Raw genomic sequence first — 24,206 nt, forward strand, 5'->3', positions numbered from 1 at the left:
GGAGACTCGTTCAAACAAAGATGTTTGAGAGTTGTGTTTCTGGAGAGCCGTGAAACCATGGAGACCAGGGGAGGTGCCCGGGCTGCCGCATCCCCGAGCTGCCGGGAGGGCTGAGCCTGGCCAGAGCCTGCCCTGCCCTGCGGCTCTCCCTGCTGGGGACAGGACCTGCCGCCCTGGGCACCTGGCACTGCTGCCAGGAGGGGAACATGCCTCTGGAAACTGCCAAAAGCCTCGAGCATGACTTGCATTGTCTGTCTCTTTGTTGTCCCTCCCGTGGCACAGCAGCTGTGTCTGTGACACAGTGTGGAGGGGAGGTGTTCATGTTCCCAGCACCCACGTAAAGATGATCATACCCAATCTTCTGGGCCTAGCCCAGAAGGGAATTTTGGTAATAATTGCCAAGGTTTCATGCTCCAAAAGGACATCTTTCTGTACTGGATCTGAGAGTTCCAGCACAGGAAGCAGCTGTGTTACCCCATCCTACCTGTCAGTGCAGGGCAGCCACTGCCAGTGGGAACCTCAGCAGAAAGCAGGGCTTGATTGACTGATTATGTGTAATTGTTTAATTGGGTGTCTGAAGGGAAAGGAACAGCAGTGAACCCCCCCAAAGCATCTCTAAGTATGATCTCCCTGACTCTGAAACAGGAGAGAGGCCTCTGGAGTGTGGTGTGCTGGATGGGCAGCACATGGTTTCCCCTTTTGGGGGAGTCAGGGCTCTGGTAGTTCCTGTAAGCCTGAGCACTTGATAATAACCCCTGATTGTGTGTCCTTAGCCAGGATGTAGCAGGACCTCCCACACAGACAGCAAAGGTTTCCATTTTTACTCTTGACAAAGCACTTGTCATAAGAGAGGACTGCACTGACCAAAGACAGGGAAGGTGTTGTTGTAGTGTTGTAGGAGAGATGCCTTGCCCAGAGGTGGGTGGTCATGGTGCACTGCATGCTGTCATGTTGCTGGCTATGTAACCTGTCCTAGGGCCACCAGGTGAATTTTGCCATCTCTGTTCAATTGGAGGAAACCAAGACTTGTGTCTCTTGCTGTGATCATGTGAGGACAGTCTGATCCCGATCCCACTAATGTCAGGGAAAGCAAGGGCTGACCTTGACTCACCCGTGGGAGTTCCTCTTGTGTCATCACCTTACAGTGAACTGGAGCCAAGCTGTTTCCTTTTCAGAAGCAGCACTTGGATCCCTTAGAGATGAAAATGTTTATCTTTGCTCATGCTTGCTAAGCTTTCCTGTATCTGAACAAGAGGGTGTTCTTGTGGCTGGACATCCAGGAATGCAGCAGTGCCTGAGCTCCTGCATGAAACCCATCAGTGATTTTGTGCAGTGGAAAAAAACAAAATTTGGTTGTGCCTCAAGTGTGCTACAAGGTTTGTAATGGAGTGACTGGGGGAAATACCACCCCCATATATCACAGGAGCTGCTTATTGAATACAGCCCTAAATGTTTACTTTTAAGCTGTGCTCATTAATATTTTGCAGTGATACGTTTAGTTGATGTAACAAAGCAGTTTTCTCTAGAAAAAATTTGTTTGAATGGACCAGGTGGTTACTTGTACCTGTGACTAAGAAGTGTGGAAATATAATATCAATTGTATCAAGTTTGATGCAGCATGTTATTTCTTACATTAAATGTGACTTCTTTCTCTTTCTCTTTCAGACTTAACCAACATAATGACTGCTGAATATTAAGGGAAAACACAAGAAGGTTACATGTTTGGTTGTCTAATATTCTTGGATTTGATATGAGTCACCACATCTGTTCATTAGTACCATCAACAGCATCCCAGTTTGTATGCACATTATTCACATTCCTATCTGTTGTGTTTGCAGAAATGACATTTTTACCCTTTTTTTCTAAGGGTTACTTTTTGATTTTCATATTATTTGGTTGCATGAAGTTGCCCTTTTCCAGTGGCTGAGGTTTATGAAGATATCGCATACTTGAACATGTTTTAGATTCCTTTTCGAGACAGAAAAGGCATAACTCCAAATTATATCATTCTAAATCAACATTTTTAAACACAACTAAATCTTAGAAATGAGTCCCCTCCATACAATGCTACAACAATCTTCCACGTAGAGACATAATTTTAAATTTTCCTAGATCCATTCTCTCTTGGGTTTTGATCAGTTTACAACATGAAAGAAAAATTCTTCTTCAGTTGAAATCACCACCAAGTTCAATAATGTAATAAAATACCTTTCCTTATTAGAAGTACCTAGCTAGTTATACTCTTAATACTTCTCCAAACCATGATGTAATGTACACTATCTGACTTAGTTCCTATATGTGGAGTTAGTGAAAGTCTTTTTGTGTTTCTTTAGATTAATACAAGGATTTTTCCAATGCCAACACAATTTGAAATCATTCATTTGGATGCTTTCCATTTTTAAGCTTACTGTGATATACAGCCCTATGGGAAACCAAAACAAAACATCAATTTTAAATAATGAAAGGCTTAAAAAAGGATGCTGTCATTCTGGCTTTTTTTTTTTTCCTTTTGGAAATAGAACTAGACTAGTAAGTAAGCATTCCAAATCCATTACTCTGTGTACATTATTGTTGCTATTGTGATAATAGAGATTTTTATTTATTTTTATGCCAGCTTTTATTGTGAAAACATATTTAGTCTGGTTTTATCAATCCTTGTTATGCTTGTCCTTGGAACATCTTTTGCGTATTCAAGGTTTGTAGTTGATGAGTTTACTGTAAAAAACGAAAAAAAAAACCACAAGGAAAAAAAACCAAAAAAACACCAAAACAAAACAAAAAGGAAACAAAAAAATGTATTGTTTTTACAGAATAAATTTATTGGAATGTGTATTGGGAGTAAGGTTTGAGGTTGTAAGCAACTAAGTTAGCGTCATATTTGGCTTCATACGTGTAATAATGTGAGGTATTAATGTAAGTCAAGTATTAAAGCAAAACATTCTGTTAACATGAGTTGACCATAATAGATACAAGTGCAGGTGAGATCTTTATTTTTTCTGTACTTTGCCTTTTCTGGATAACAGGAGGTCATTAAATTCACCTTGAATGTATCAAAGTTTCTTTCCAGACATCAGAAGTAACATCAGAGGCTCAAACAGCTGTCTGTGAGCCAGCACGTCCTGTGAGAGCCCAGCTGGGTTTGTTTCCCTGGGAAGAGGCACTGGGATGGAGCTGTCCCAAAGCCTGAGGAGCTGCACCAGGGATGCTGGGTGCCAGCAAGCACTGCCTGAGGTGTGCTGTGGTTGTTTTGGACCTGCCCCTTTGGCTGGAGGTGTAAAACCTGGGGCTCTCCTCTGACACAGCAGTGTTCAGCAGGAGAGTGTTACAGCCTGCATTTCTCAGTGCTCTGAAGGTCCCTTCGTGAAGGGTGCAGCACACAGGCATGTCAGCTGCTTCCTTGTTACTGATTAGACTTCAAATTCTTTCAATCCAAACACCAAGAAGTCAACAAACCCAAATAAAGTGTTTCCAGTTAAAACGTATCAGCTAGTTTCATCTGTGAGAAAGGCACTAGGTGTACTGCTTTTAATATAAATACACATAGAAGGCATAGAAATAGCTGTAATTGCAAATAGAAATGTAAGCTGCCCAAACCAAGGTCGCTGTGTTGGCTGCTGCTTGTTTCTGAGCCAGCAGCATTAGCAAAAGTAGCTGCAGAGACACAGCCAAAACCCCTCCTCTCTGGAACACACGAGCTCAGAGGCTCAGAGCCCTCTGTGCCCAGCCCACAAGTGCTGCTGAGCACCTGCTCAGCTTCAAGCAGGTGAGCAGTCCTGGCAGAAGTGAATCCTGAAGAGAATTAACAAAACCATATGATTTGCTTATCATATATGGAGTCTTACCATAAGAGTTGATTGCTTCTTAAAAGATTTCTTGGGATTTTTAACAAGGTCTACCCACAAGACATACTTTTTGACAAATAAAAATGTGCATGTGACAGAGTTATGTATGTTAATTTTTCATGCTTCACAATGCTGACCTTCGTGTTGTGCAGTAGCTCTGAGCAGGGACTGCTAGCCCTGCTATTCCTCAGCGTGCGGAGGCTAAACACTGACATCATTATTATTATTTAACTTCATGCAGTATTTCTAAAACTGTCAAAGCAGCTTACTTAAAAATAGCTGTGGGAACTGGCAATGCACTGCAAAGTCACAATGTTGAGAAGTGGTGCTAAAGGCAGTTGTCTTTATTTTCCCTTTTTCAGTAGGATAAACAGAGCGGCCCGTGCGACTACACAGTTGTGCAATTTTACACATCTTACACGCCTCATTGGGGTTCCATCTGAGCACTTCAGCTACATCCCAACCCAACTCTATACATAGCCAAGGACAGGAGCTGGAAACAGTTCTGCTATTCTGGTTTTTCTTCTTGTTTTGGTTTCATGAAAAACTCTGGCTTGTTGACACACCTGTAAGCGAACAGCTGAGGAAGAATCCCATACATTATGTTCAATATCAGGAAAAACTCTTTTGCTTCTTCAGGGACTCTGTAGATGTAAGGAGTTCGAGCATGAAGAGAAGCACCAATATGGGAAAATTGAGCCTGTGGTGTGTATATAACACATATATTAAAAAAAGGTAAAGTTGATGTATATTTTTGGAAAGATGGCATAATCTACGTGCAAGTCTGCATCTCCAGTGACATTTTCCAAGCCAGCCCTTATTCTTATTCCAGAATTATCCATCATACTTTTGCACAGTGGTATAAAAATACAGTCTAAACTAAAATCATTAATATCTTGGTGTATGAGGCATAACTGGAACCATCAGTGGCATGCTAAGAGGTTTGTTTTATGCACATGGTGGCATTGATAATTTCATCAGGTACAGGATTCCACCCCAGCTTGCTGGGTCATAATTTATGCTAGAGGATCCCCAAAAAAGTGTCCACATTCCTGCAGAGCCCAGTCAGGGCAAGGGCTCTCACCCACCTGCCTGGGAGGCTTGTTGGGAGTTTGGCATCAGTGGGAGCAGCCAGACAATCCCTCTGAGTAAAGTTAGAAAGGAGAGTCTTGGAACCTATGTTAGTTCTGATTTGGGTTTGGACTTAATCTTAAACCCAGATTGTTCCAGCATCTGATCCCACAACTCCTGATGAGTTCAGAAAATGTCTGCAATATTTGGGTTTCAAGCTTGGGCTGGTTTGAAGCATAAATTGAGCATACAGTGAAGGTTATAGGCACAGACAGGCTTGCTGGCCTGAAGCATATTTTTAGCATAAACAAACATTTAAAGATAGAAGTGTCAGGATAGTCGGTGTCTTTTGTTTCCATCTGTTACCTGCTATTTCAAGCCACTGCTCATTCACATTAACTATTGTGTGTCCAATTTTTTAATTACTATTTAGTTAGCTAGCAGCAGAGGAGATCTGAGAAGATGAACATCAATTTGACCATAAGGAGAGCACTGGGACACCAGGATTTTAGGAACACAGAGGAGTACACTATGGCCAAATCATATCCTCTGTTCTGGCTTCAGCAGGAGTCAGTTTGGCCTCAGGTAGAACATGGTTCTGGTCACAGCAGAGTAGAAGGGGAAATAAAGTGCAGGGGAAATAAAGTGCAGGTGTCTCAATACACAACCCCAGCAAAAGGTTAGGCTGAGACCATCCATCAAAACAGAAATAGAAATTGGTTTCAGGTGATTCCAACCACCTCAACTGAATTGGGAGAGCTCATTGAGCAAACCTGAGCCAGGAAACAAAGTAATCAACGAAATCAAATACAAACACACTTCAGCAGAGTGCCACTTAGCATGTTTCTGTAAATAGCTATTGCACTGCAAACAGATGTTCAGGGGCACATTGTCAGCAGCCTTTTTATTTCGGCCTGGTAACTCACTCTGTCTCCTGCAGCCCGTTAGTTCTCACCTGCCCAGGCAGGCCCTGCCTCTGGCACCTGGGTGGGCCTGGTGCAACCCATGGTGCAACCCATGCTGCCACCCCTGCTGTCACCCTCGCTGTCACCCTCGCTGTCACCCCCACTGCCACCCCCGCTGCCACCCCCACTGCCACCCCCGCTGCCACCCCCGCTGCCACCCCCACTGCCACCCCCACTGCCACCCCCGCTGCCACCCCCACTGCCACCCCCACTGCCACCCCTGCTTCAGTCCCTGCTGGAGGAGCCTCCTCAGCCCCGGCAGCCAGAGCAGGCCCGCAGCAAAGCCCCCTCATAGCACAGGGCAGCAGAGGGACAGACAGACAGACGGACAGAGAGCTGCCAGCAGGCTGCAGGCAGGAGGTTTGGGCTCTCTGGTGCACCAAGAGCCTCTGGGCTGCATTTTTAGAGCCTGGTCTGGGGTGAAGAAGCTGCAAAGCTGCTCCTTCTCTGAGGGGATTGTGAGGCCTGCCTGCCTGCGAGCGTGGCCAGCTGTGCTTCAGAGTAAGTTGATTATAAATTTCTCCCAATTCACAGTAAACCTTGTCAGAAGGAGCTGTAAGGGGATGCTTCTGAGACCCAGAACTCCCAGAGCCTCCAAGATGCCTGAGTATCTAAGCCTTACTGTGTGGTCTTGTCTCTTACAGGAGTTGTGGGACATTAGTGAGCTTTAATTGTTGTAAAACCAAAAAGCAGTAACATGATGTCCTGTTTGTAGCCTACAAAGATTTTTAGTGGTTAATGATGCACCATATAATGAAGTTATTGTTTATTAGACTTGTTTTTCACTGTAACACATGGCTTCTTCTTTCATTACCAAGGAGGATATTTAGGTCTGTAAAGTCTTTTTTTTATTATTTATTTGATTTGCCTCTGTGAAAATTGCGTTATGTCTTTAATCTCCTGTATTTCTGTTTCATGACTGTTCTCTGCTGCTACTTTTTTTCTTTCCCCTCTTTTTTTTTTTTCTTACTTGGAGCAGGGGATATGTGTTAAAAGCAGATCTCTCACTCAGCAGTGGCCCAGTGCTGCTCTCCCTTCAGGCAGACTGGCACCAAACCCCAAATTCTGAGCTGTCAGTTCCTGCAGAGCCCTGTGCCTGTGTGCAGTAGGCTGATGAAACCTTGAGTCTGCTGTTACCTTGCTGTCATTGGGGTCTCTCAGCAAATAAGCCATTCCTCAGTGCTTTCTGTTACTGATCCCCTCTCCAAGTGGAGAATTTGGAGGCTCCAACATACCCCCAGCCTTGGCTGAGAAATCAACCAGATGAGATGCTGCAGGTATCCTCCTGAGGTAGCCTTACATGCCCAGCATGCAGCCTTTGTCACCCCTGAAGCCTTGGCCACTCTGCTTGGCACTCCCAGCAGGTGGAAGCTGCTGGACACTGCAGCCTGTGTCTGCCTGCTTCTCACTGGCCTGCTTGTCTCTATGAAGCAGTCTGCACTTGCAATTTTTACAGTATTTTTTTGCCTTGTTGCCTAATCATAGGCAGTATTTCATGTATTTTTTACCCTGCAGTTAAGGACAGAGGAAAGACCCAGAAAAAGGTTAGGAGTCCTTCTTCACTCTGTGCCTTCTCTCTAAGACTGACTAAAATCAGGCAAAGATTGTAACTTTGGAAGGGTTTGGACCTGATCTCATGAGCCTAACAAAGCCATCAAATAGAAGGGGAGTAACCTAGAAAAATACATTCCTTGGGTTTAGGGTCTCTGGTAGACAAGAAGCACTGCAGAAAATAGCCACAAAAAGGCAGGGTTATAGAAAACACTAAGAGGGAGTAGGGGTAAACTTTCTACATTCTACAAAACAGAGAAATGGGCTGCAGAGAGTTTTTTGGCTAGTAAGGCTGTGGCTCTCCATCCTTCTCACATGGCTCACTTGCATAGGGAAATACCAGTTTAATTAAGTTCAGAGGCTGTTCCAACCCTTTTGTGTCATCAAAGCTCCTGGTACTTCACTCATATGAAATTCAAAGAGCTCCTCCTGAAGCTTCAGAAAGTCTAATTATTGGGTCACAACAGGTTTTGGAGTCTGAATGTTAGTAATGGAGTCATTTCAGCTGAGGGTTGTTTGTAATTCTGAAAATCAGCACATGTGTGTCTGTGTGAAAGGCTAGTAGGCACTTTGGAGGGTCTTAGTTTAGATGCATCACATGGTATTTTGTGACTTGTTTTTGTAAAAAGTACATGATAATGATAGAAATAAAAATGATTAAAATCTCCATGTTCCCCATCTGTAGGAGCAGTGTTCATTCCCAGGGAGCAGTGCCCACTGCTTCCACCATCAGACACTTAGCTTTACTGGACCTTGTGTGTGAGAGGAAGCAAATGTGTTTTGGTAACTACATGTGTTTTAATTATCAATTAAGTGTTTTAACTTAAGGTAACAGTAGACAAATCTGTAAATGTGGTTTTTGCCTCAAAATGACAAAGCACCCAAATAATCAAGAAAGAGCCCTCGATTCTTTCTCACATGCATTTTACATCCCAGGTTGATCACAGTTTACTAACTCAAATCAATTAAATCATGTGCACTTGTAGGATAACTGAAGTTCATCCTGCAGTGCATTAAAAGTCAAAATGACAAAAAAAACCCCTCCCAAATGTCAAGAACTGTTTTTTGAAGCAAGATAAAATAGGAAGAGAGAACAGCAACATAGAGTTCTCTTAATCAGTTTATATCAGCCCACAGCATTTGCTGGTGCCAGGACGAGCTTTAAACAGTGAAATGGGAAATGTTGGGTATTAGTCTAATGTGTAAATGCACATCCTGAGGCAGAACCACAAAGAACAGAGGGGTTTTAGACTTCAGCAACAAAGTTTAGGTACAAAAGGTACAAAGGACTGTTAAAAAAAAAAAAAAAAAGTGATTATTTATTACAGGAAACATATAAAAGGGGTGGGGTTGGGGGAAACCCAAACCAAGCAGACTGGAAGGCTGAGCTTTCTGGTAAGTTTGCAAGGTTGTGATAGTTGGCATACTCTGACTTCTGATTTACTTTCTCTTGTGTTAAAAAATCTTTGAATGAGTGTTTTTTTCCCTGATTTTCTGGGCAATTTATGGAACCTGAGTAATCTGTCAGTAGAGGAAGTTCCCGACACAGCCTTGCCTACTTAGCTAGCTTGCGCTTTTTTTTTTTTTTTTAATTAGATTTTGGCCAAACACAGTTGTACAATATTTATGACATCTTTTGAGCATCTAAACTTCCTCATTAATGTTTGCCAGATTCTGTTTTGATATCACATGATAGTTCAAGATTCTCTATAAACTGGTAGAGAAGAAAAAAGAAGTCCTATTCTCTGTGATAAAATAGAAAATACCACTCCACCCTTCTTATTGGGCAGCTAAAGTGGATTTTAGTTTGTATCTATGATTATCTCAGACCCGAGGAACCAAGTGTTGGTTTGTGTTTGTCTGATAGTAATATTTGAATTACAGTTGTTGTTGTGTCCCTATGTTGTCACTATTGTGGCAGGGTTATTGTGCTTATTTTCTGTGTTGTCTGGACGTTCTGGGCACTCACATTTCATTTCCTATGTACAGAACAAACCAATTGTCCCTGTGTCTCGTCTGTTTAATGCTCATCTGTCTCTCATAAGTCATTTACTAGTTCCTGTTGAATTGTTTTGGTCAGTCTTCTCATAAGCATCAGCCCCATTTAGTAATTAACTACAGTTGTTTATTTAAGGGAACCAGAATGGAATGAGTAAAAGAAAAATGATCATTGTCTGCTGTTGGGGACACAAACACTCCTGAGTGTTACTGTGGTTTGTGGCCCAGGAGGTTCCCTGAGTTCTCTCAACATCCTCCAATGATATTGTACATTTTGTGTGACAAGGAGGTACTTTTTCTCTTTGTATATTTCAAACTACCTACTTGACCAACACATATTATGGAAACAATGTATTGTGCTGTTGTGTTGTGTTTGGGTTTTGTTGGGTTTTTTTAAGATTGCCTGTCACAGCTTTAAGATGGGCTTCCTTCATGATGCCAGCTAAAGAGTGCATGGTGCTTAATAAGGTTTAAATGAGCCAAATAAAAGCATTGTGTAGAAGGAGAGAAGTCTGCTAAACAAGAATGTGGTCATTAGAGAGTAGTAGATTTGATTATTCACTCCCTTAAATTTTACAGATACAAAAGGTGATCTAGGTTACATCAACACAAAACCTACCTGGGAAGATCCAGCCCTGGACCCCTTATTCATTCCATAGGTCTCTACTTATTATAATGTAATTTAAAAGTGAAGATTTTGCAAAGAAATACCTGAGCTAGTCCTCCAGCATGTATGAGGGTCAGATCAGGCATCCAGGAGCAGCCAGGCACCAGCAGGCCATACAGAGCAATCACATAGTATGGCACAGAGTAGAACATGTATGCCAGCATCTGCATTCCAAACACAAACATCAGTTCCTCTGCAGTGTGAGGGAAGTGCATTTAAAAGCCAAAAAAGCTGCTCACTGAGAAGTTGAGACCACTCAAAACTACACTTCTGGCAACAGTGATTCCCAGGCTATTTTGTCACACCTGGATGCTATTGACTGGATGCAGCTACCCTAGGGTCTCTGCTGATATGGGTGGCTGTTGTCTCCTTGCCCCACCCACACACCCTTCATCCAGGACATGTATTCCTGCCCCTTATTATCTTGAGACCATCCAAAAAGCATGGCCTGGCTTAACTCCTTAACACAGGGAGCCTTTGTCAGGCCCCACTGCACTCCCAGCTGGGAGCTGTGGGACACAGCTCCCCCATGCCCTCCCTTTCCCAGGAAGAGCTCATCCAGCAGTGACACTTGCTTTCTGCTCATTTCCTCACCCCTGTGTCCTCTGACTGCCTTGGGCCCTGTCCCCATGCAGCAGCCAGGCTTGCAAAAGAATGTGAACATCAAATTCTGCAGAACTAAAGCACAACATTCCCCCATCTGCAATGATTTTTGTGTGCAGTGCCCTTTTTCAAGAGTGTGTCCCTGGGGATGGAAGTGCAATGTGAGCCTAAGGAATTTCGTCCTACTGCACCACTTCTTGCTCCATGATTCCTGACTGAAAGTTCCTTTGCCTTTCTAAGGAAGGGAAATGAACATAAAAAGCACACAGATCTGTTTCATGGGCTGTATTAAAAGAACCCTGAGTAATTAGGATGTGAAGCTCCATGTAACCAATTTGAACCTAAGTTAAGCTTATCACAACGAGGAGCTGGTATCCTACAATAGCTAGAAATGGTACTAGAAAATACTCTAATTTGCCATGAATGATAATTCCCATATTGATCTTGTCATCTCTGAAGCCTTCAGAGATGGCTTCATCCTTGTTCACAAATCCCTCCTCCCCACTCCCTGCTTTACCTGGAGCTTGGGGTAGGCAGCAGGATCCTTTATGTAGGGCTCGTGCAGTTGGATGTACAGGCGGCACAGCTCCGCAGGGCAGTCCAGGGCAATCTGACAAGAGGTTTTAAAACAACTTCCAGTGATCAATTTGTTCTGAAACCAGCCAACCTGGTGTTATCAGCCCTAGGGGTGTGCTCATGGTCTGCAGCACAGAGCTGGCAAAGGTGATCCATGTGATCACCAAATAAAAGGGGAAATGCAGCCCCCTCTCAGCTCCTGCTCAGTGGGTTTGTGAGGAAGTTTCTTCAAAGCCTGCTTTGAAGATTTTGACTGGGAGACAATTTAGCCAGTTGGCTGTGCTGTTGTAAAAGTATAATTGCTATTGATTTGCTCTGATAAATAGCCTTTGATCCCACCAAATGAACTTTCCAATGGAAAATTGCTCTAAGAGTGGAAACTTCAGGATAAGCACCCAGTTTTAGGATAGCAAGCTATGGGTGTAATCCAAGAAAAGAGCTGCACTGGGACAAGGCAGCAATGCATGAGACAGGTGTTACTTAAAGTAATAATTTTTGAGAGTAGTAAAGGAGGGATTGTTGGATTTTACATGCCTATAGGAGTAAAAAGTTCCAAATAAACATGGATAAATTGCAAAAATTGCACTTTTTCTGGTAGGCCTTAAAACTATTACAAAACAATCTGCTCTAAATTGAGCTAGCAATGCATGTGAGCAGGTCCCTGGGCTTGTCTGTGGCATTGTTAATGCCTGAGCTACAGGGCTGAACAGGAAGTTCTGCACAGCTCAGAGTCAGGTGCATTTGGTGTGTGACTCTGAGGGGGCAATGCAAAACTTTACAGTCAATATTCCTCCCTGTTCTTTTCCAACATGGGCATCCAAGAAACAGGTCTGAGTGGACTATAATGGATTGTGTTTTGTGAACTTCTTCACAAAATTATGGTTCCTGCACCTTACACAGAGAAGTTCAGTTGATTTCTGTACATATAATCAAGGCCAGTAAGCAATTCCTGCTTGGTGAAGGAAATATATAAGGAAATGACCACAGTCTCAAAATCAACAAAGAAAATTCCTTGAGAAACAAAGTGGGACTGCAGAACCAAGTAAGACCATGAGACCAATATTTTCCACAAATGAAATTACAGCTAAACCAGCTTATTTAACCTGTATCAGTGGTTCTCTGAAGTCACATGATCTATAGGAAACAAAGCGGTCTGACAAATTAGAAGAAAAAACATTTCTGAGAGGCAGGTTTTTAGAGAAACAGGAGGTGAGAGAGGAATGTGAGCAGCACAACTACAAAAGGACAATCTGCTCTAGGTAAATAAAATGTTGCTGATTTATCATCACTTCCTACTTGAATTATTCTAGAAAGGATCAAATCTACAAATGAAGCAAGCAAGCAGTTATCTGAGATGCCCAAACATCTGAGCTATGCTCACTGAATGATACACAAGTTTCATTTTGCTTAAGATAGAAAATGCATTAGAGCTGACAAGGGAATAGATTTACCTATGACTGAATTTACTCCTGAAGGCATTTTCAGTTCTGCTTCCTTCCCTCAGAAATTTTGATTCAATCAACTATGCTTAGAGAGCAACCATTTTTAAAAACTGTCTCTTGGTAAGTAGAAACAATGTGTGCTGTTCACAACATGGATTTTTTTTTTTTTTTTCATTTTAGGTGGAAATGTTCTTCTCTATCTCATGCAGTGTAAGCTAACTTGGTTTTGTATATAATTTTAAATATGCATTGCTGCTTAGAAAAACATGAATACAGAATTACTTTAGTTGCTTTGTCTCCATATTCTGGGCCATAAATGGAACAACAGACCAATGAAAACAGTTTCAGGTCATGTTGATTTCCTCTTGGGATGCTATTTACTCTGGTGGTTGTGCACTTCCTTTTGAAAAAAACATGCTGCACACAGCACAAAATGGAGAAGCAAAGCACCAATAGTTATCATATATAATTTATCCTTTTGTATCTGAGGCGTGTTTGAACCCAAATGTTACAGGATTTCCCCTGACCACAATGTAAGTGCTTTTTCATACAGACTCAAATTTAAAAGTTTGACTGAAAATTGGCTTAAATTATTAAAATATCTTCAACTTACCATGCCCCTGAATATGCAAAAGCCCGTGGCCAGGATGAGGTATGCAGCTAGCATTAAATCTATTGGTCGCCTTAGGAGTCCTTTCTTCTGCACCTCCTGAACCACCTGCAACACAGAACAGGGCTGTGGGTACATCCTGCTCCCTGGCACTGCCTTCCACCCCAGAGCAGCCCCTGCACACAGGGTGGAGGGGTGAAACATCACAAAACATCCCATCGATCCACTGATTTCAGAGACAAAGATTCCCACCTAAACAGGCAACTCCAGACTTTAGAGGATGTAATGAGGAACATTCATCTGAGTAAACTCTAGAAATGGATGGATCCAACTGAAGCCACTCAATACAGATTAGTGTCATTTCAAGCAACCTAAATCAAATGAACGCTAACTCTGCAATCACCTAAGGCTCTAAAGCAGCATAACTTCTTCAGAATTCTCTTTTTGTAATTGGAAATCATTTGTTTTCCTGAATGTCCCTATGTAGAAAAGCCTTGGAAATGTAGGCTCGTCTCAGACATTTGAAGTTCAATCTAGTATGCTTTGTAAAAGGACTGGATCCATCTCATTATTAAATGCTGGTTTTCAGCAGCTTGTGACACTATTAAAACTAATGGACTATCACTGGCATAAAATAAAAGCTTTTCTGTGGCTGGCTGAGTCCTCTGCTGAGTTCAGTGAGCAAATATTGTATATCAGTGTGCAGTGCAGAAATAGAGAATGAAATCTCTGTGTGTATGGAGTATGAGGAAACCCTTCCTCTTCTGTCCCTGAGCCCCGGGAATTCCTGGGGTGGCACTGAGGCAGCTCCAAGGCCTGGCTCTGGTCTTGTGCCTCCTTTCCTCAGCACAGGAATCCCCTGCTGCAGGGACAGAGGGGAGGGATCACATTCTGCGTTTCCATGTCTAATGGGGAAGGTGCTTTGGGGGAACCAAAGGCATCTCTTTGCCTACATAGTAAAACCTACATGGAAATCGTTTGAGCTACACTGTCTGCACTGTGTAGGCACAGACAAAATTATAAACACATCACAGTATCTTTGTGCAGTTCAGAGGGAAAACTTCCCCGTGTATATGTGTTACTCATTTCCTCTTCCTTTTTATTGGCCGCTTGTTGGCATGCAGGCAGCAAAAGAAAAATCTGATTTCCTTCCTGTTATACACTTGTGGAATTGTCTCCAAAGTGCAAAACAGATATTAGGATGCAGGGGCACAGTTAAAAGCACACAGGATCAAGATATTCACAATAAAGTCATTGAAACAGGAGAAACAATCTTGCAAGCACAATTTCTGAGTAAATACTACAAGATCTGGATTACAGATTAACAAAAATAAGGCTGTGGCAAACATAAACCATCCCTTTCATAACAAATTTTTTTTCTTATTTTCTTTTAAAGATCTTTTTCAGAAAAAAAAATGTCACCTTTGTTTGATTTACTAACACAAGTAACAGGTTTTGGCAGTATGGTGTCACTTCACAGTACTCAGAGTACTGGTGTAGGAGTACTTTTAATATTACCTGCAAAGGATGCCTATATTCAAATACTTCTTCCCATGAAAGAAAAAGGTCACTTATGAGTTAAAAATAATTTTCAATTGTAGACTACCTAGGATAATGGAAAGCTGATATATTTTCTTTCCCTTTTGGACTATGTATGAAACTTATAGATATATATATAATCTCCTCTTTTCAAATATTTCAATATCCCTCTTTAAATATTAAATGGATGTGTGTATTCACTGTAATCACAAAGCTACAATAGAACTTTGTGCTTAGAGGGTTTGACACAAAGCCACTAAGTGGAAGAAACCTTTGGTGCAGTACTAGTTTGTGAAATTGCCAGGGTACAGAAAACTCACCCTTTTTTTCTTTAGGCATGCATGCAAACAAAATGAAAATGCAACACTTTAAAAAAAAGGTAAAAAAAGCAGAAGCAAGAATTTGAAAGGCAGGTTGCACTTTGCTGACTACTGAAGAGTAGTTTTTCCTTACCTTTCTTTAACCCAGCAAAGCCCCATCACCCATGATAAATTGAATTACATGCTAAGAGCACTGGCCAAGCACAGCTGCCACGGGCTCCCCATGCTCTGCAAACATTGAACTCTGCACAGATCCTGCAGCCCCAGGGGTTCTTTTGTGCAGCAAGGAAGTGGCCAGGCACACTTTGCCATTCCTCTCACTTCCAGGAAAAAGCTGTTTTCCATAACTTCTGAGAGGCTTCTCATGTCATCAGTTTTAGAGAATTGGAATAATCTTGTGTGCTGTCTGTAAAAGTCAGTCCCTTCAGAATTCATGTATAAATCTGAATTTCTCCATTAATTCTGTTAAAGATTTTTAAATTCCATTAAACTTTTCTGAGCTGATATACTTGCAGATAAATCTGTTGGGCTTTGCAAAGACTGCAGCAGAGCTGGGTTTGATTCCAAATGAGGGCATAGCTCCTTTCCACTCCCCTGTACCCCTCTATTGGAAAGCAACCAAAACTTGAATACCTTTCCTCTGCCCCCACAGTGATGATTTTTTTAACTAACGGGTTTGTAAAATTATTATAGCAATGTATATCTTGGCCAACAGAATACACTTTGATTCTGTTATTTTCATGTAAGTATTTTCCTATATACTAATAATAGCATGTTTAAAACCATTGCTACATTTTCTTCCTAAATCTTTTAATGCCAACTCTGAATAATTATAGTTTTAAAAAGTTTAATTTTACAGCTAATTCCAAATGAGCTACTGATATGTTCAGGACTTACAATGATTATCTCACTGATTAGCAGCATTAAACACAATTATTTCCTGGAAACAATTCTTAATTTGGGACTGAAAGAGTTGCATGAAAAATTCATGAGTAGTCACTTTAAGATTTAAAGGCATGCTCAGATATGAAGCATAATTTACCTGTGAAGACTAAATACAACTTCTAAAAAACAAACAGCTTGGGTGGGCTATGAGGTTCCAGTGAAAGGAATCAAGGCTTTTTCTATAACATTCTAGGCAGGGAAGTTTAGGTTTCCAGGAAAGGATTCACAAAGAAGTGCAATGTTAAATTTTCAGGTCATCAGCTTTTCCTGAACTCTCTTTTTGAAATAGAATATTAAATCTAAGTTTCTCTGAAATACATACTAAATTAAAATATCTAACCTAGGCAAGCAGTTTATCTCCTGGCAAGCCCAGAAGACATGGTTGTATTTCAGAAAGTAATCAGTCCATCACATATTTTCTATAAAGTCTATTTCTGTAGTATTCTTTATACCAGGAAAACAAAGTGAATCCTTCATCCATGGCTGCTCCCACTGATGTGTGCAGTAAAAATTGCCATCACTACCTTTAACTAGACTTGATGAGTGTAAAGAAAGTGCTTCTGGCCAGGAATAGAGTCTCCTTCAAATGAATCACTCAAATGGCTTTGGGATGGGGCAGGTGGCTCCTGTGAGCCTGTGCAGGACAGCAGGAGGTTTAGCACCTGAAGATTCCTCCAATTTGCCTTCCATAGGGATTTGCCCTAAAACCTGTGATTCTGTAGGTGTTCTTCAGCCCTGAGGAGAGTTGGGCATGCCTCTGTGCCTCTCTCTCCTCCTAAGAAGGGCTGGCTGGCTGGCTGTTGTGTTTCTGGGCAGGTCTGTCTGTCTGTCCTGCTGTCACTCTGTCTGTGCCACTCCCACTCTGGCTCCCTGCTGGCTCTGAGCAGCCACAACCCTTCACCTCTGTCCCTGTTTGCAGGGACAGAATGAACCTGACTGAGGCTCAGGAGCTCCTGTGATACAAAAATATTAATTGATTCTATTGGTTACAGCTGATGGGGAGTGCTGCAGCAATAAACTGGCTTGCCTACAGCAGCTAAGAGCTAAAAATCCGTTCTGTGCTATGTACTGCAGGGGGTTTTTACCTTTTTTTTTTATAAAACAGTGCATAAACTATTGATATATTATTTTCATGGCTCAGTTAATCTTATTACAACCCATCTAGCTATTTCAAAGGCAGAAGTCTAAAAAGTTTTAAGTAAAAGTTTTTACAGAATTTTTACAAGAAATGTGTAAAGAATTTTTGTATCAATTTATGTACAAGGTCTCACTTGTAAAATCCAATATTACAGAAAGCACATAAAATTTTTTTAAATTACATGAGATCTGCAGAAGAGTGCTTTCCTGCAGTGTTTCTACAGGATTTTGTGATGCTTTAAGAAGCTGGTAAATGCCATTATTTTCATCAGCTAAGAAACTGAATCAGACAGAAATTGAATAGGTAGAGGTTAGGAATACAATTACACTTATGAATGGGTTCCTTACTCCAGACATGAGATTCTTTTGCTTTTTCTTTATTCCACCATAATGAAATATCCTGCAGTATAGATATTTTTGCAGTCTTCAAAGCCAGACAGCAATTGTCATCAGAGAGAGCAGAACATTCCATGCTCACCAGGGACCTGTACAACCCACCAGAAACAGGCAGCTTGTTTCAGCTGCCCTAAGAGGAGCCAGCACTGAGATACAACAGAATTACCTTGACTGGAGTGTCGTGAGCCACTGAAGGTTGGTTATAAATCCTGAACCCAGCCCATATGGGCAGGCAGATATATGGGATACTTAGGAAAATTGCAGGACACACTTTTGCTCCATATTTGCCTGTTGAAAAATTATTACAAGATTTATGAGAATTTGTAAGCTCTGTTGCAGAAGAATAGAAAATTATGCTATGTAACATCAAACCTGAAGCAACTATGATAATGCAAATAAACATAAAACATTAGAAATCACTAATGTTAACACACAAATCCTCTTGAAAATCACATCCTCAGCAGAAGTAGAGACACCAGTAAAAGAGCCCCTGAGACAGGAAGCCATTTCTGAATTAGGGACTTTTTGAGAAGATGGGAAGCCACATCTGTCACTGCATTTGGTACAGGGTGGGACAGCTTTCAAACCTCTCAATGGAACCTGCTTCAAGCAGAGACCTCGTTCTTTTTAAAATGGGGGATAAAATGCATCAATTTTTCAAGATCCGATATTGCATTTGTTTTCCAAAGTGCTGATTTCTCCCACAAGTTTGTACTGAGGGCAAAATATTCAGAGAGCTCTCCTCAGCCTCAGGTAAACCAGGGAAATGTGTGCCTTTGACACTGGCTACTCTATGTGCCAGAAGGGAAAATGGCAGACATGCTCTTGAGAGGCTTTCTAAAAGGAAAGAGGACAGGAGAGTCACATTAAACCTGCTTTTCTCTGTGGTGATCTATCTGCAGAGGAGGGAGGGAGCAGGGCTGGCCCCAGCCTGCACCATGAATATTCCTCCTCTGGCATGAAAAGCAGGACCAAAGTGACCTTCCCCAAAGCTGACTGCAGGATTTGGACACATCAACATCTTTCTCAGCTGAGCATTTGTCAACTTTGCAGCAGTTTAAGCTTAGCTAGAAAGGAAATCTTTTCTTGAGAAAGGTTTCACCCTTAATGGATCACCTGCCAGTAATAATGATGCCAATATTTTTATTGCAATCCTCACCTCTAACAGCACAGATTTATGTTAGAAATATAGGAATGTTAAATTTAATTTGAAAACAGAATAACTTCCAGATTTGACTTTTAAATGTGATTTGGGTGCCTCTTGTAAGCTGTTGGAAAGTCAGACTTCTAAACAAATTGGAAATTTTATGCAAAGTAAGATTTCTATTTTTATGATACTGAGACATTATTGTCTCATTACTTAAACCTGGTTTAGATGAAAACCTAATAGATATATCAAAACACAATACTTTCTTTTTTCCCCTTGAAAGTAAAGTAAATTTAAAGGGTTTTTTTCCCAGTCTCCATCTTTTCTTCCTCATATTTAAATTGTGGAATATCTTGTATCTCTTTACTGATATTCCTAAAATACCTCTTTCATATTAATACAGAAATGAACCAACACTGCACTAAAATATAGATAGCACAATCTGAATTTAGAAAATGTTTCACAGGAGAAAGCTGGTCAAATAAATTACTTCCTTACCCACAATATTTCCAGGCATAAAGACAATGATGCTCATGATAATGGAACCCAGCCAGTAGAGACCAATGGTTCTATAGCTTTGTCTGTTAAAAAAAAAGAAACAAGACATAATTATTGAACTGTTTCTAAAAATTCCCTACCCTAAATATTGCAGTCATTGCTGGGGTTGTGTTTTAGCAAGTGGAGGTTTTTAAAACCTGTACCACAAGTCAAGAGTGGATTGTTGCCTCTGAGAGGGATCAGGGAGGAATCCTGCATTGGTGTGGGACAAGGTTATCACAGGGACAGCACAGCTCTGGGCATACTCATTTATTTGCTGTTGTGTCACTCCTCTGAAGGCTGACTGCACGAGTTTGCACATCACAGGCTGTACAAAACTATAAGACAATTAATAATTAATTTCATGCTGTTAATGCTACTGTTACCAGCAGGTACATTTGTCTCTGGAATTTAAGTGCTTACTCTCTGAAGCTCTTTATTCAACAGCAAGAAGCTTAAGAATCTCTAGAAATAACTTATTTTTCTCTTAAACTTCATGTCACTCTCTAACAGGGATGAGAGATCATCATGGTGCTAAGCAATACATTTTTGCTATAATAAATTTTTTATTTGAAAAACAATTTTTTTTCACACATGCTTTTTGTGCACATCCTCTTTCAGCTTTTAGCTAACACAAAGCCATGTAGATGTGCTACAGTCTGCTGCAGGGTGAAGGCAGGATGCATCTCCATGCACTTTCTGGGCTGAGTCAGCTCAGAGCAAGGGTAACTTGGCAAGGGTAGAATCCCTGAAAGTAATGAAATTTCAACAGCACTGCTTTGGCCTACAGCACAAAACCACCCCAAAACAAAAATCTAAGTACTGCATGGCAAAGAAAGGCCTTTGTAGGTAATGTGAGAGTGCAGGGCAGGTGAGCAGGGGCCAGGCCAGACTCACTCCCAGGCAATGGCTGCCACCATCAGCAGGTACATCAGGTAGTGCGCAGAGCCGTCCCAGTAGCAGATGACGTGGCCGTAGGCAGTGTTCAGGTAGGGCTCCCCCTGGAACGGGGTAGGGAGAACACACAGAGCTCAGAGAGAGAGAAACAACTCAGAAAGGACAGCAGCAAGCAAGCCCAGAGCAGTAACCAATGCTCCTTCTAGCAGTGGTACAGTGTCTGACTGACAATGCACATCTCAGCTTCTGACTGACAATCTGCACATTTCAACCTCTGACTGACAATGCACATCTCAGCTTCTGACTGACAATCTGCACATGTCAGCTTCTGACTGACAATGCACATTTCCCAGCACAGAGCTGACACAGGCAGGATCAAGCTGAACTGAAGGAGTTCCACATCTGCAATAAGGGGTGCAAGATGGAAACTCCTGTGTGTGACTGCCAGCTTTACTCAGCCACATTATGAAAATATTACTTTTCCATGTTTTAGTGATAAAAAGCTACAAAATAAAGATAGATTTAGCATACAACAAACACAGATATATTTAGCAGCCTAGAGATCTACAGCAGTACTGAATATATGGATGTCAACATAGAACCTTGTAGGATCCAACTCATTTCACACTTAAGTTCATGGAATCTTTTCAATGACTTCAGTGACTTTCCTGTCAAGCTCTTACTGAGCTATTTTTGGTGGATGTTGATATTCAGCAGCCAGCAGATTCTGCTGACTAGGGATCTGGCATCATCATTTTTTAACTCTACTTTCATTCCTTCTGGTCAAGTGATTAGGCAAAAATAAAGGGGCAATTTTGTTTTCTTCTTGGTAACACATTTTGGTGTGGTAACTCATCCACTCCTGAGTGCTCTCTGTGGTTTTCTGCAGTCATGTCCAGGTCCTTCAATTCCCACAGAAGTTAACTCAGAGCAGGGTTCCTGAAGTTAACTATAACAATGGAGCTTGAAAGCTACATTATTTCTGCCAAATGTGTCAGGAGGTTGCAAGTCAGTGAGGGTTTTATCCACAACAATAACAAAGCAGGTCAACTACAAAATTCAAGAAGACTGTTTTGAATGTGTGAGTGGCTATTTTTCTGTGACAGATACTACACCAAGTTATTTATACTGAAGATTTTATTTACATTTGTAAGCCAAACTACTATTTACCTCTCTCAAGTAATGAGTCATGAATCCATCAATAATTCCATCCTGTTCCAGTCCAATTATTAGATTCACTACACTGGTAAAGGCAAATACAGCATAAACTGTAATAGGAAAAAGGGAAAAATTAAATTAATAAATACTTGGAATCACACGGTTCACTAAATTGTCAGGCAGAGATCTATTGAACTGGATGTGTCAACTTTGAGGTCACAGATATTCAGCACACAATATGACTTTCCCATATAGCTCAGGATTTTTCAATTTGTGGTTGGTTAACACAGCTCTCAGGAAGCTTTTCTGAGGAATGTGAAATTCTGTGAAGCTGCAGGCACAGCCTGCATGGAAGGTCAGTGTCTGCAGAAAGGACTGTGCAGCCTTTCCAAAATCTTGGGCACATGGAATTTACAGCCTTGACTGTGAATGGAAAGGAGGGAGGACAGCAAAAAGGAGCAGAGAGGAAAACATGACTTGTCATTTCTGCAGGTGAGCAAGGCAAAGTGCAGGAGCCACAGCAGCCCAGAGCAAAGCCATGGGTGAGCCAGGCCACTCAGCTTCAGCACACATACCATAGAACAGGGGGTCTTTGGGTGGCTTCCTCTTGACCAGAACACGAGCTGACAGAGCAATGAGAACCAGAACCAGCAATCCAACTGCAACGATCACCCAGGAACTGCAACAGTATGGAAAAAAAGAAAAAAAAATAGAAAAATTTAAAAGGAACACTGATAGAATTTTGCTTTGCCAGCCAGCTATCCTCAAACACACATACTCATAAAGTAACTTTTAATAATTCAAAATATAGATTTTAAAGTTTATTGCATAGTCTACAATAGTATTCATCCTATGGTTTTGCAGAATTTATCTGCCTCTCTTTGCATGTGTGATCAGCTAAAAAAAGAAAATACGAAAATAACTAGATAAACAACATATCCAGAAATCTAGATTTGTCTAACTAAAATCAGTTTTCATGCTAAAATAAACAGAAACTATGGGAAAATTAAAGGGAAAGATGAGGATCAAACCCACAGAGATTTCAAGGCCAAAAAGGATCACTGGGGACATTTTATCTCACTTCAGTAATAAATTATCTACTCAGGAGATTACAAATTCAAAAATAAATCACATCAGTCCCGTGGAACAGGAGTAGCAGTGTGGGCACCTCTGATGGACCTGGGCTGATGTTCAGTTATGGAAATGCTACCAGAGAGCTCTCTGGCCCTACAGGGCAGGACCACTTGAGCAGGTTCGGTGACCAGCACAGGTGGGCTCAGGCAAAAGGAACTTTTCCCTGGAGATGGAGCTATAATGTTACTGCATGGACAGTGGGAGTGGCATAAAGGACAAAAAAAATCTTTGTCACAAAGCAAATTTGTCTCCTTCCCCAAGAAAATGCAAGCTAGGAAAAGCAGTTTAAAATTGTTCCATAGATCTAAAGGTGTAAATTATCTTTAGCTCTCTTTAAGGTAAGATTCTCCTCCTCAGTCTTCATTTGTGCAAGAGAAAAACATGAATGGAAAAATTAGGTAAAGTCCAGAAGCATAAGCTAAAAATATCTGGTACATCATTTTGTACATTGTACCACCCTGCATCAAGAAAACAAGTTGTGTAGTTGTGTATGAACAAATTATATTATGAGAAGATCAACCTTAGTGAAACTTGACTTTAAATTATTGCAAAGAATTTGCAAGACCAAATATTTCAGAAAATATACACACATAGTTTCTAAGTCAGGATGAGCAGTACTAGCTTGTTGATTTATTTTATGCTTTGAATCTTCTGCTAGTCTGTTTTCCCAGTGATGAATTTCTTCATACCATTACAGCTGTTAATATTGCAGTGACTTTTCACTGCAGTCTATCAATTTGAAATAAATATTGGCAGTTAATCAAGTAAGTCACCATGTGTTATTTGACATTACTCTAGCAATGAGAAACAAAAAATTCAGTTATGGGCCAGAAGGAGGAAAATGGGGAAGGAACAGATGTAGCAAAAAAACAAGAAGCAAATATTTGTGCAGTAAAGTTGCAAAACACCCCGGGCTGTGGGATCACAAAATACTACGCAGACCTTTAAGCGAAGCGGGTTTGCCATGAGGAGAGGCTGCGGTTTGTGCCGGGATCCCGGTTTTTGGCAGGGCGAGGGCGCGGGGTCATTCCCAGCGCGGCGCGCCGGCTGCGGGTGCCGCGGGCAGCCCCGGCTCGGGAGCGCTCCGGGCCCGGCGCCTTCTCCGCTCGCCTTGAAGCACAACTGGGGTTTGGTGGCCAATGGCCGGGGGAGGCCGCGGTCCCGGCGGGAGCGGGCGCTGCCCCGCGGGACACGGCACACGGCACACGGCACACGGGACACGGCACACGGGACACGGCATACGGGACATGGGACACGGCACACGGGACACGGCACACGGGACACGGGACACGGGACACGGCACACGGGACACGGCACACGGGACTCGCTCCGGGGATGGCCACCGGCAGCGAGCGGGTCCCGGGGCCGCTCTCGCCGCATCCCGGCTCGGCTCCCGTCACAGGACGCGGGCAGCACCCGGCAGCGGCGAGGCCGCCCCGCTCGCCCTGCTCACCCCGCGCACCCCGCTCCTCCGGTACGAACACCCCGCCGGGCCCGTCCCGCTCACCTGCCGGTGGCCGCCAGGCAGTTGAAGAGGTACGTGACGGGGATGGCGGTGAGCGAGAGCACGAACACGCCGGTGGCCGCCGAGGCGCTCATCCCCGCGGCGGGAGGCGGCGGCCGCGCTGCGCCCCAGCCCAGCCCGGCGCCGAGCCCCAGGCGCCGCCTCGC

General features: G+C 42.3%; 2 protein-coding genes across 4 annotated transcripts in view; one reads left to right on the top strand and one right to left on the bottom strand.

Moving 5' to 3' along the window:
* HDGFL3 (HDGF like 3) overlaps window positions 1-2,838 on the top strand; it is a 36,353-nt gene extending 33,515 nt beyond the window's left edge. The window contains exon 6 of the mRNA XM_059482488.1: window positions 1,666-2,838. Coding sequence (XP_059338471.1) covers window positions 1,666-1,671 — 6 coding nt within the window. The 3' untranslated portion in view covers window positions 1,672-2,838. The remainder of the gene's footprint in view (window positions 1-1,665) is intronic.
* Window positions 2,839-4,165: 1,327 nt separating this feature from the next.
* On the bottom strand, window positions 4,166-24,206 carry TM6SF1 (transmembrane 6 superfamily member 1). 3 transcript variants are annotated; one of them, XM_059482485.1, is made up of 10 exons: window positions 24,043-24,206; window positions 21,977-22,080; window positions 21,414-21,511; window positions 20,244-20,347; window positions 19,308-19,390; window positions 17,829-17,950; window positions 13,329-13,433; window positions 11,215-11,307; window positions 10,139-10,258; window positions 4,166-4,542 (listed from the first exon to the last, which is right to left on the bottom strand). In XM_059482485.1, the coding sequence occupies exons 1-10, from the start codon at window positions 24,132-24,134 to the stop codon at window positions 4,351-4,353; spliced, it is 1,113 nt and encodes a 370-aa protein (XP_059338468.1). In that variant the 5' UTR covers window positions 24,135-24,206; the 3' UTR covers window positions 4,166-4,350. The 3 variants fall into 3 exon arrangements, with proteins under 3 accessions (XP_059338468.1, XP_059338469.1, XP_059338470.1); XM_059482486.1 differs by lacking the exons at window positions 20,244-20,347; window positions 21,414-21,511 and having other exon boundaries at window positions 24,043-24,136; XM_059482487.1 differs by lacking the exons at window positions 4,166-4,542; window positions 11,215-11,307; window positions 13,329-13,433; window positions 17,829-17,950 and having other exon boundaries at window positions 10,173-10,258.

The sequence above is a fragment of the Ammospiza nelsoni genome, chromosome 14, assembly GCF_027579445.1.
Source record: "Ammospiza nelsoni isolate bAmmNel1 chromosome 14, bAmmNel1.pri, whole genome shotgun sequence".
NCBI lineage: Eukaryota > Metazoa > Chordata > Aves > Passeriformes > Passerellidae > Ammospiza > Ammospiza nelsoni.